General features: G+C 39.4%; 1 protein-coding gene across 2 annotated transcripts in view; it reads right to left on the reverse strand.

The window, feature by feature from the left end:
- The window catches only part of Erich1 (glutamate rich 1), a 56,649-nt gene that overhangs the window by 41,581 nt on the left and 1,607 nt on the right, over positions 1-13,461 (reverse strand). For both annotated transcript variants that reach the window (XM_048330458.1, XM_048330457.1), the window contains exon 2: positions 1,497-1,643. In XM_048330458.1, the coding sequence (XP_048186415.1) occupies positions 1,497-1,643 (147 nt within the window). The remainder of the gene's footprint in view (positions 1-1,496; positions 1,644-13,461) is intronic.

Here is a 13,461-nt window from a genome sequence, read left to right on the forward strand (position 1 = left end):
GGCAAGCATGTTTGCCTCATATACATGAGGCCCTGGGTTCAATTCCCCAGCACCACATATACAGAAAATGGCCAGAAGTGGCGCTGTGGCTCAAGTGGCAGAGTGCTAGCCTTGAGCAAAAAGAAGACAGGGACAGTGCTCAGGCCCTGAGTCTAAGCCCCAGGACTGGCCAAAAAAAAAAAAAAAGAAGTAAGGAAGAGTGAATGTTGTAGTGCATACAGGTTAGAAGGCCAGTGTGGGAGAGTTTAGCCAGGTTGGTTGTATAGTGAGACTGCCTCAAAAAGAGAAAGAGAACAGAATGGTAGAAACTTAAGTTTGACTCTATGTATTTATGTATCTACTGGGAAAAAAATAAAAGCAACTCTACTCACTATGCCTGTATGCTTTGTAGCCTAGTCACATGTCTCTCACATAGTAATCTCACTAAGTTAATGTTGCTACCCTGGCTTGAGAGATGTTAGTATAACTCTTCCTTTAGACATGGACAGATATCTGCTGAAGATCAATGCACAAGGAACAATAAGTGCTGTCCTTGAGTGGACAGAAGCCAAATGGTTTCAAGGAGGCCATTAGGAGTCAGTACTATGACTGTGAATAATGTGACAGAGTTTGAAACTACTGTTCTTATTCTGGCGGAAACAAACACCTGCCCACAGTCCAATCTCTTACCCCAAAACACAACATTCAAACAAACTGAACCAGAAAAACAAAGTAGTCTAGTGTATGTCTGAGAATACTAGCTTCCCTGAACAAGTTATCTCTTTATTCATCAGAGCTTGAATGTGGAAAGACACTTGCTCTAACCAATTAAGTTCTCAAGACTTGCAAAATTCATTCAACAAGCCAGGAGCCAGTGGATCACAATTGATATCCTAGTTACTTAGGAGGCTGAGATGGGGAGGATCGTGGTTTGAGGCCAGACCAGGCATATATGAGATAACCCTTCTCAACCCATTGCCGGGCAAGGTGGTACACCTCTGTCATCCCAGCTGCATGGGAGACTGGAATTCAATCTCAATGGGAAGAAGTTGTATGTGGTGATTCATGGCTGTGCCCAGGCAGAGAGAGAGACCTTATTTTAAAAATAACCAGAGGAAAAAAACAGACTGGAGGCACAGCTTTGTGGCAGAGCATCTTGTCTAGTAAGTATAAGGGCACGGGTTTGTTTTTTTTTTTTTTAAAGAGAGGTGTAAACCTAGCTTCTCAGGAGGCTGAGGTTTGAAGATTGTGGTTTGAAGCCAGCTTAGACAGTTAAGTCCATGAGATTCTTATCTCCAATTAACCACCAAAAAGCTAGAAGTAGAGCTGTGATTCATACAGTAGAGTGCTAGCCTTGAATGGAAAGCTAAGGGACAGTGCTCAGAACCTGAATTTAAGCCCCAGTGTTAGTAATCAATCAATCAAATTCAACAAAGAGAAGCCACAGGGCAAAAGGATAGATTTTCCAGTGAGTGTAGGTTCCTGGAGAAAACTGGATCCTTGTCATCTACCCTTACCTGTTAGATGATGAACATGCTTGTGTTTCCTTTTTTCAGAGTTCACTTTCTTAGGTGGTGTTTCGGAGGTCAGAATTTGGAGTGTCTCTTTTTCTTGCCCACTTGGAACATTAGGGAAAAGTCTCTTCAGCACTTTTTCAACAAACACTAAAAGGATTAACAAGAGAAAGAAGGAATGTCTTACTGCATTTATTTAGAACACATATGGCTTTCATTTAAAACCTGATAGCAATTGGCCCCCACAATGGTCATCATTCTACAAAGAACTTCTAGATATAGACTCTCAGGCCACTACCCCAACATTGCCCAGTAGACCTGTTCCTGATAACCTTCCTTATAGTCCCTACTCCACAGTAAACTCTCCAGACCTAGCTCCTTCAAGGATGCATACACTTTGGTGCCTGCTTGCTTTCTCTGGATAGGTCAGCGCGGTGGCTAGGCCCAAGCTGGTAGTACATTCTAGGGTGCACCAGCACTGTACTGACTGTCACCAAGGGTCTATCTCCTCCTGAATTTCTCCTACAGTGCAGTTCCTAACCATTGTAGGTTGAGTTTGGCCCTAGGTACCAGGTACTGGGTAGGCTGGAGAGCCTATGTGCAGGCCACACAATCCTTAATTCCATGTGTGACAAACTATGTCTGAGATTATGGTCAGGCAACACCATCTCTTGCCATCTGTCTCTCTTCTTTGAACTGAACTGGCTGACAACTGCAAGTAATCAAGGAAATAATTTTGTGTCGTTTACATGGCTTTAGCATGTATATGAGACACTACAGTTTATTTTAGTTTTTATTTTGCTTTTACTAAAGGATGAAAATTATCCTAATGAAGTAAATATTTCCATCCTCATTTAAGTGTGGTTTATAAATAGGTATGATCTTAAAACAGCATACTAGAAAAGGAGGAGAAAGGTTAATAAAAGGAGGGCTTTTTTTAGCCTCATTAAATTAAAAAAGATAAATAAATAGCTTCCAAGTTCTGTAGTAGAAATTAGAATGCCTAATACAAGTGCTTTAGTACTTTCAGGAAGATAATAGAAGATGTAGATTTAGTATAACCTTGGATAATATAATTATTTGTGACATGAAATCTGAATAGATACATTGAGATTGGCTCATAGGTGAATTAGAAATTTCCTTGGCCTTATATAGAAGAACTCTACCTAAAACATAGATCCTTCCTAATTCTATCATATTCTCAAATATTTGTGTTAGAAGTAACTACTTTAATATGTTTCAGCTATGAAGAACAGAATGAGAAATTATTAAAAAAGAAAATTAAAGGCTCTATCCTGATTGCTACAAGTTCCCCTGGTTTCTCAGCTCATCTACGAAAACATACACAGCACTCAGCAAGAGTAATAACAAGTGAGCACTAACATTACAAACAGAGCTACTCCTAAATGAATCTCCACAGCACAGTGGCCCCAAATGAATAAAAAGCCACCTTTCAGATGGAGTAAAAAAGAAAACTCTGGCTAAGTGGAAAATGTAAATTGTATTGATATCACATAAGAACACAGGACTGATGATGCCCTAGCAATAAGATATTTCCCATTCACTATTTTAAAATATTTTTAAAATTGTCATTGTGTAAGATCCTGACATATAAGTCTTACATAAGCTGTTGAGTTGAGCAGATTCCAAGATGACACCATGCAGAATGTACCTCAGAGCACACCACTAGTCAGGAAAAAATATCTTAGGTTATCTGGACAGACAATGACAGGCAACCTGGGCAACATTCCTAAAAATGTACTGTTGTGCTCAATGGTGTTGTATTCAAAAGGAAGCTTCAAATTTTCACATAAAAGTCAAATTGGCAAGCTAGGCAATTTTGGCTCACATCTATAATCCTAGCTACTCAGGAAGCTGATATCAGGGGACTGAAGCAGCTGGGTCACACAAATCCAAGATACTTATCTTCAATTAACCAGCAAAAAGCTACAAGTAGAGTTATGGTTCCAGTTGTAGAATATCAACCTTTAGCAAAAAAGATAAGGAAGTATGTGAGGCCCTAAGTTCAAGCCCCAGTTTTGGTACACACATACACTGCACTACACATATATACATACACAAAGTCAAACTGTCACAAGTATTTCTATTAAATGGTGAAGAAGAAAAAAACCTATTCCAAGTGACCATGGTGACAATTTTTAGAGGAAACAGAAGGCAAATAAAATGTACTTTATTACAAGCTATCAATGATTAAGAACTTTTCACAAACTAGAACAAATTTTAAGTGAAAATTGTAACCAGTCCCCCTATTTCACAGAGGAGGAGAAGGGGGAAGCTCAAGGCTTAAAATATTTGCTGAACAATAGCAGTGAATACAATCATCTAGCTAAAAATCACATCTATTCCACACCTTTCTGCATATACATATGCAGGTGTACAGGCCTGAATATACTATAAAGAAATACCAGATAATGATTCAGACTCAGCAATGCTAGGCAATCCTTGTGGCTGAGCAGCTTTCCCAGGGCAGAAGATACCACAGAAAACAATCACAAGAGAGAATAATAAGCAGGTCAAAGCCTTAGGAACCAAATTATTTGACAACAGACTTTATTTCATCAAAAAAATCCATGCTTAAAAAGAAAAGCTAAATAAAATGAGTTGGACGCTGGTGGCTCATGCTGGTAATCCTTAATAAAGGAGGCTGAGACCTGCACATCGAGGTTTGAATTCACCCTAGGCAAGAAAGTCTGTGAAAGTCTTACCTCCAATTAACTACCAGAAAGTCAAAAGTGGAGATGTGGACCAAATGGTAGTGCACAAGCCTTGGGCAAAAAATGCTAAAGGATAGCACCCGGGCCCTGAGTTCAAGACCTAGTACTAGCCAAAAATAAATTTAGAAAAGGAGAATGGAAGGAGGGAGGGAGGCTGGAAGGGAAGGAATGAGGGTCAGAAATAACCAGAAAAGCAGTATGTGCTGACAGATTGACCACTGGTAAACATTTCTTTGCTAAGTACAACCAAAATGAAATAGACTACATTGGAAATCATAATTACTGCATCTAGCTACAGACTTTTCTCTCAGAAGAGATGGAAAGTATCTCAGCACCACGTCCTACAGGATCCAAAAGTCAAGAGACAACTTGCCAACACCAAGGCACCTTCTAAGGCCTTTTGGATTCTCAGCTTACTATCTTTATCTTCTCCTATATAACTGCTTTTAAAGTTGACTGTACCTTGTCTAGAGGTTTAAGACAAATGGTTCCTCCTTCTAGGATAGCCCTGCTGTGCAGGTCACATAACACTAAAGGTACTACCCAGTGGCAGAAGTTTTCTGGGGCTTCTGTCCCTCTCTCCTCCCCTCCCTTTCTCACTGCTCTTCCATCCTATTTCCCTTGTATGTACTATACTTCTCTTCACCTGACTCCCTGATCCTCTTTCTACATGTTCTGCTTGGCTCATCTCATGTTTACACACGTTTTTTTTTTGTTTTGTTTTTTTTAACTAGTTCTTCCTGGTGTGAAATCATCTCCAGGCTGCCTACCTTGCTTGAGACTCTTATTTCTAACAACTTACAGACACATCTCAAAGTCCTCTTACTGGCTGGTATTTTAACAAACAGGAATGAACTCACCTTTTCTACCTCAAATCTCATACTTTCAAACCAGTACCTACTGGCCTGAGGTCTCCAGAGACCTCAACCCACACTGTTGCCCACATCTTTGTTTGAACCCCTCCATCCAACCTACCTAAGCTCTGTTTAGGATTTTGCTCTCTACCCTGACCACACACTCCCTGATGACATCTGACATCCACATTTTTTCTTTCACTTTCCAGTTCCTTATAACTTTGAACATATAGAAAGCTCCTGTTTACCTTTCAGAAGTGTCCCCAGGTCAACACTACATGTTATTAAACTAACTCTGGCATAACATGCTAACATAATGCCAGCTTGCCGAGTCTGCTTTTTATTTTACCCTGTCTCCAGGTCTCCTCCTTGTCCTTAAACTAGCATCTGTTATCTCATTTCCTAGCTCCTTATAATCTGAATACTTTTGAAGATTACTAAAAAATAATTACTTGGCGAAATCTTCCAAATTTGAGTTTGTCTGATATTTTCTCATGATTAGAATGAGGTTATTTTATTTATTTGCTTACTACTTTGTGCTGGTCCTGGGGCTCAAACTCAGAGCCTGTCCCTGAACTTTTGTGCTCAAGGCTAGTACTCTAGCAATTGAGTCATAGCTCCACTATTCTAGCAATTGAGTCATAGCTCCACTTTTGGGTTCTTGGTGTTTAATTGGAGATAAGAGTCTCATGGACTTTCCTGCCTGGGCTGCTTTGAACTGCAACCCTCAGATCTCAGCCTCCTTAGTATCTAGGATTATAGATGTAACCCACAGTGCCTGGCAAGACTCATGGTTACGAATTGGGCAAACCATCTTTTCAGCATACCACATCAGGGTTCAGAAAAGGTACCTGTCTTCTTTCTGCTGACAGTCACCATGGGCTGAGGTGATATCTACTTGTTTCTTCTTGCACCATTACAATTCTTTGGACTAGGTGTGATGGTACAGAAAGGCAGAAATGGAATGATGTGATTCAAAGCCAGCACAGGCAAAAAGTCGATGAAACTCTAACACAAAAAAGCCAGGTGGCAGGGCCTGGGTGGCTCATGCCTGTAATCCTAGCTACTAAGGAAGCTGAGGTCTGAGGATCACAGTTCAAAGCCAGTCCAAGCAGCAAAGTCCATGAGATTCTCATATCCAATTGACCACCAAAAAGCCAGGAGTGGAGCTGTGGCTCAGTTGGTAGAGTGCTAGCCTTGGGCACAAAAACTCAGGGACAGGGCCTAAGCCCCCAGTTCAAACTGTGACACACACACAGAGACTTAAAAAAACAAACAAAAAACACCAGATGTGGTGATGCATACTTGTAATTTCAGCTATACAGGAGGTGGAAGTAGGAGGTAAGATGATCATGGTCCCACACTAGCCCCTACCTGAAAAGTAAAATAAAATAAAAATGGCTGAGGTAGTGTTCAAGTGGTAGAACAAACATTAAGGCCCTGATTTTAAACCCTAGCTCCACCATATGTGGAAGCTAGAACTGATAAATGTACAAGTAAGCACAACTGGGTTGTATGCAAGTGTACTGACTGAAATAGGGAATTTTCAGAGGACAATTCAAATGGTGTAATTCCTTAGTAAAACAAACTCACAGTCCAATAAAATAAATACCAGGAAGCTGTCACCTTAAAGTTGGGGAGATGTCAAAGAGAGGGGGGTATACAAATAAGGAGAGGAAGTAGAAGAAGAATTTAGTCATAATATTCAATGTATACCTTATAAAATAAAGAAAACTGAAGATGGGGTTGGAAGGGAAGGGAGACAATAAAGAAAGGGTGATATCAATCAAGATGCATTATTCATAAAATGACTTGTTAAATGGTAGCTTCTTTGTACTATTACTTAAAGATAATAAAAATGCAATTTTAAAACTGTTACTATTTTTCCTTTAAAAATATCTTCGGTGAGAAACTTTGAGGACAACTCTTCCTCCTCCTCTATTTTATCTACTCCTTTTAGCATATATGGCTACGGCATGTATAGTGATTTTGAAGGTGATTTTGCTTCCCTCATTCCCATGTGGGATTTTTCTGTAAGGAAGCTGCTCCCATTTGTTCATGAACCATTATTACTCATGTATTAACTTCTTTATATTTCATTTATCCTGAGGGTTATACCCTGTGCTATTTTCACAATATTTTGTTGCTCAAATTTCCCCAGGGCTGGCCAATTACCTTCATCATGGACAGTGCTTCCCTTCCCTTCTGTAAGACATAGATGCATCTGGCCATATAAGATGCTACATCCAGTACTACATTTTCTCTACTCATGCCAAGAGCACCCTGTCCTCCAAAGTCCAGTATCTAGCTAGAAAATTGGGGGACACAGTTACTCACTGTTACTACTGCTATCCTTTCAACATAGATCTAATTTTGTCCATTCTTTGCTTAATAATCACCAACTACTGTGCAGAAATGAGCCTTGAAAACAGGAACATCTTGGCCATCCATAAATACAAATTAGAAATCTGACCACAGAGCCATCACAGATGGCTAAGTGCCTAAGAATGGCCATTCACACCATGCCAAACCCCATCCAGACAGTAAGATGACAAGACTGATATGCAGAATAATGAACTGGTCACCACAAGGACCATGCATTAACTTAAAAATAGTGCTTGGCCATGCACCAGTGGCTCACATCTGTAATCATAACTACCGAGGAGGCTGAGATCCAAGAATCACATTCAAAGCCAGATCAGGCAGGAAAGTCTGAGACTTCCTTTTTTTAAGAAAAATATTCTTGTTTCCATTTCCTGGAGTTCATTTTGATAAATATTATTTTATATGACCAGAAGCAAAGGCATTGCACCTTTGTGTTTCTCCCCTAAGAGTATTCTCCTTTGGAGTCTCTGAGATGCTCTCCAATTATCACCAAAAATCCAAAAGTGGAGCTATGGTTCAAGAGGTAGAGCAATAAACTGTGTAAAAAAGCTCAGGGGTAGTGCCCAGGCCTGAGTGCCCCAGGAGTGGCACCAACAAAACTAAACTAAAATAGTGCTTAAAGCCTTAAGTAAATGTAAATAAAATTTAAGTATAAAAGTTTCAAGTCTTGAAAGCTTAAATCACAAGTTTTTATATGGAAGGTGAGAATGGGAAGAATGCCATGTAAATTCAGATGTGTACTGTTATCATTTAAATACACGTAAACAGAATAAAAGAGAAAACCTTTCACTATTCAAGCTACATTGGTTTAAGCATCTTGTAAACCCAAGTGGCTGAGTTCCATCTTATAATAGTGGTCTAAAACTTCACAAGCACTTCTCTGGCATTGATCACTTCCTTGTAGAAGTAACATGTTCCATAAGTGGAATGCTCAAAAAGTTCATCCCTGCCTGTCCTACTGCTACATTCATACATAAAAATAAACACTTAATAAACAGTTTCTCTTTGACAGGATTCAAGGCATGACTTTGTTAATAAATATTGGCAGATGGTAGTTTTATGTTATACTAACCATGGCCATGTATTATTTATAAAGCAAGCTATGAACAGGCACAAGTGCAGATGGTCTCAAGTAGATGTCAAAATGGATCTCATTAGAAAGCAGGAGTTTTATCTTTAACAAGAATTTTCATAAATATTAATACAATTTAATCCTAGTACTTGAAGATCTAAAATAATTTTGCTGATAAATATACATGTCTAAATATTTTCAGCTACTACAATATAAAGTATAAAGTACTTTCAGAAAAAAAACAATTTTTAAGTTATTTTTTTTAAAAGCAAGCTTAAATATGACCAAGTTCTACCAACTGATATTGCTGAAAAATTCATTGATAAACTCTACTTCATTCTTGAACTCGAGATTACAGGAAAACCTTAAAAATGGAGTAAGGTTTTGGGGAATATTGTACCACTTGGACCTACTATCTGAAAAATTATGCAATGAAACAAAATAAACATTTGATGGCCTGCCATCATTTCTCTCTCCCTTCCTCTGTAATAGTTAAGAACCACAGGGAAGCAAATAGTCACTGTAGGAGCTGGGGATACGGCCTAGTGGCAAAGAGTGCTTGCCTCATATACATGAAGCCCTGGGTTCAATTCCCCAGCACCACATACACAGAAAACGACCAGAAGTGGCACAGTGGCTCAAGTGGCAGAGTGCTAGCCTTGAGCAGAAAGAAGCCAGGGACAACGCTCAGACCCAAGGACTGGCAAAAGAAAGAAAGAAAAAAAAAGCCAATAGTCACTGTATAAGTCAGATATACATTTGCAATGGCTAGAGACCACTGTAAACATAAAGTCCTGATATTTTCATAAAGGAGATGCACCCCTGCAATGGTTAAAGACCATGGTAAAAAGACAATCCTTCCATATGCATAAGGAGGAATGCAACCATAGTATATCCATATAGGCACAAAGAGCCTGTTGATGTAAGATGAAAAGGACTACTTACCTGTTACTATCAGTGTTCATGCTGTCAATTTAAAAACAAATAACCATTTAGGCCAAAACATCATATAATCACTTTAACCTTCATTGCTAACTTGAAATCTCTGATTTGAGTAAAATAATTAGTCTTATAAATTGCTTGATCATTTCCTACTACAGAAGACGTGTGTGTGTGTGTGTGTGTGTGTGTATGTGTGTGCACGTGCTGGTCTAGGGACTGGAACTCAGAGCCTGAGCACTGTCCCTGAGTTTTTTTTAATTAAGGCTAGCACTATCATTTGAGCCACAGCTCTACTTCCAGCTTTTTAAAAAGTAGCTTATTAGAGAGAAGAGTTTCATGGACTTTCCTATTTGGGCTGACTCTGAACCAAGATCCTCAGATCTCAGACTCCTAAATGGCTAGGATTATAGGCATGAGCCACTGGTGCCTGGCAGATTTTCTTTCTTTTCTTTTTTTTTTTTTTTTTTGGCCAGTCCTGGGCCTTGGACTCAGGGCTTGAGCACCGTGCCTGGCTTCTTCCCGCTCAAGGCTAGCACTCTGCCACCTGAGCCACAGTGCCCCTTCTGGCCATTTTCCATATATGTGGTGCTGGGGAATCAAAACGAGAGCTTCATGTGTAGGAGGCAAGCACTCTTGCCACTAGGCCATATTCCCAGCCCCCAGATTTTCTTTTTTTGAAAATATATAAAATATATCTTCTAACTGGTCAGTTCATTTTATGATTAATTTTTAAAAGAATGTAAATGAAGGCTGGCTTTTTTTTCTCAGGATACTAGGACATAATATGTAATTCCATAATATATTAAGTATAATTTTTTTAAGTGTCTGTGATTTGGGGGTTACTAAAATACTTTCTGACTGGTTTGCAGGTGTATATGTATTCACATACTAGAATTGTAGGACTGAAAACAAGCTGAAGGTTGTTTTCTTCTTTCATTTCTAACATGCTAAAAAACCCAAACTACAACAACAGAACTGGATGATGGGATCCTGGACATCAGGCTTTTGTCATAATACCCAGCTTTTAAAGGACAAAAAACAAAAACAAAAACAAATACCCTGAAGAATAGTTACTGCAAAGACTCTGACAACTCTAGCAGAAACCTGAAGCTAGCCTGTCTTCCCATTTTTTTTCACATCTCACTGGTATTCTCCTTTTCCAAAAGTGAGAACAAGTTCCAAATCAAAACTCTAATGTCTTGCAAAAAGCAATCATGGGAAATAAAATGGGTATCTCAAGCCAATGGAAGAGAAGGGGCTGTAGATAAACAAATACAATCACCAAGGGGATCAAGCAAACAGCATCTGGAAATGACGAAAAATATCTGAGTGAAGAAAAATATTGGAGTTAAAATCAATATTTTAATATCAATGAAATTCCATAAAGTGAATTAAGTTATTTTGATGTAATTTTCAGAAACATCTGACACCTACAGAAGCCAAATAAAAGTATAATATTTCAGCAAGGCACTGGTGGCTCACATCTAAAATCTTAACTTCTCAAGAGGCAGAGATTTTAGGATTGCAGTTCAAAGCAGTGTGGGCAGGAAAGTCTGTGAGACTCTTATCTCCAATTGAATCATAAAAAAGCCAAAAGTGGTGCTTTGAATCATAAAAAGCCAAAAGTGGTGCTATGGCTCCAGTGGTAGAGTGCTAGACTTGAGCAAAAAGAGTTCAAGGTCAGAACCAAGGCCCAGAGTACAATCCTCAGGACTGGCAAAAAACAGACAACAACAACAACAAAATTCCAGTACTATCTTTCCATAAAGCATTCTGAGGATATTATTTTTATTTCATTTTTATTGTTCAGTTACTGTTTATTAGTATACATTAATTGTACGAGGGGGTTTATTATGACATTTGCACACATTGTATACAAATATATCCTGATCAATCTCACCTCCTTCTCTCTCCCCAATTAACTCCCCCTTCTTAATACAATTTTGAAAGGTTTCACTGACCTATTTTCACATAAACTGTGTTGAGCATATGCATCCTCACTCACCTTTCCTTTTATCCCTATAATGCAGCAGGTTATTTAATCTTTGCCTATAATCTAAGACTAAAGGAATAAACTGATACTAGCATCTTATTTCTCAAGAAAAGTTTGATACAGTACATTAATTCATTGAATAAGTTCCATAACAGAATTAAAAAATAATTAGTAAGATTTAAGCAAGAGTTGCTAACTTTCTGAAATATTAGTGAAAAGAAATGGGCTGGGAATATGGCCTAGTGGCAAGAGTGCTTGCCTTTCATACACAAAGCCCACGGTTCAATTCCCAGCACCACATATATAGAAAAGCCAGAAGTAGCGCTGTGGCTCAAGTGGCAGAGTGCTAGCCTGAGCAAAAAGAAGCCAGGGACAGTGCTCAGGCCCTGAGTCCAAGACCCAGGACTGGCAGAAAAAAAAAGAAAAAAAAGAAAAATAGCTCACCAAATAAGATTCAAATAGAGCATGACTAGAATCTTAAACCATGCCTCATATGATGTGATATACTCATCTAAGAAGAAAGTGGATATTCATTTTCTACTAAACTTTAAGTACTTAAGTATTTCAAGAATACCTTGTCCTTTCACTCACAGCTTTTTTAGAGGCACTTATTTTATAATACATGAACATGCCTGTACTCACATACCTCCCCTCCCACCCCCAGCCCCCAAGAAGGCTTTAGGAACACTAGAACCAGCACCACAGAAAGTACAATTCCATTCTGCATGATACTGGCAACAATTTATTCCCTCAGTACACAGAAATAACAGAACATTGGGACACGGCATGCTAGAAGCTCAGCAAGAACTCTGCCAGTTAATTTCATCTAAAGAGAGTCTCAAGATAAAGGCCCATGGCACCTGCAGCTGTAGTTGTTCCAATCTACCTGCTACATATGTATCCTGGCCTATCCTCCAGCCTCCCCAAAGGGCATACACACCAGGAAGACCAAGCCTAGCTGTCCTGGAAGAAGTGGTCACAGGAATGAAGTCTTATCAACAGGCAATTAAACCACTATATTACAGCTTTGTTCTGCAACCTGATCATCTCTCTGGCCAGCCCATGAGGCTGAGTCCCAACAAAGAGAAGAGTGGTTCCAAACATAGGCTTTGGAGTCTTTTCTAAAGAAAGATAGCAAGAAGCTTCAAGCATTCATTCAGTGTTCCTTATGACACCAGGAGTCTAGAATCATTGGTCCCATTTCAGGCTGGATGGAGCGATAGCACAGTAATACTAGTAGGCCTACAGCTACCAGACTACAGCACCAAGAATGGGTCTGTGTCCAATAATTAGTGAGTCTTGGGAGGCAGAAGTGGGGCAGGGTCCACAGGCATTCTTCCTACTGTAGAACCCAGCTCAGGATAGCTTCACATTCTGGTTCTGTGCTCTCAACAATAAAACTATATCCAAGAGAAGTAAAAAGGTAAATTTTCTATGCTTCTTCATGACAACTCTGCTCCTTCCAAGGGTGCCTAAACAGTGGACTTGGATGCCAATGGGAAAGGAAGTGACAAGAGTGCTCAACTGAACAGGCACTAGATACAAACAAGTTACTAATTTCCAGTTAACTGAAGAGCTAGGAGACCAGCACACAGGAAGCAGGACCAGAATACAACTGAGTAGAGCTCCTTTCTCAAAGAACATATATCATCCAGGTGAACTGCAGCCCCTATTAGCTTTTCCATCCCACTGTGGCAGACTGCCATTCACAGCCCTGAGTTAGCAGGCAGTAGCATTTCAGACATCCACCAATCTCCCCAACTAGAAAGGAATCCATTTGAACCACATTTGAGGCCTATCATCCTTCAATCTGGAGGTAATTCATTGTCAGACTTGCACTGTGGCTCTTAGAGGTCTAAGAGATTCTCCAGCACCTTTTAGACATTTTTTTCCTAGCATAAAATAGAACACAAGTGAACATTTTTTGCTTCTTTAGTATTACTGCTCAGAAGTAAAACATTCTTCCCCCTAATACTGGAGAGTTTTG

This window comes from Perognathus longimembris, chromosome 21 (assembly GCF_023159225.1).
Source record: "Perognathus longimembris pacificus isolate PPM17 chromosome 21, ASM2315922v1, whole genome shotgun sequence".
NCBI lineage: Eukaryota > Metazoa > Chordata > Mammalia > Rodentia > Heteromyidae > Perognathus > Perognathus longimembris.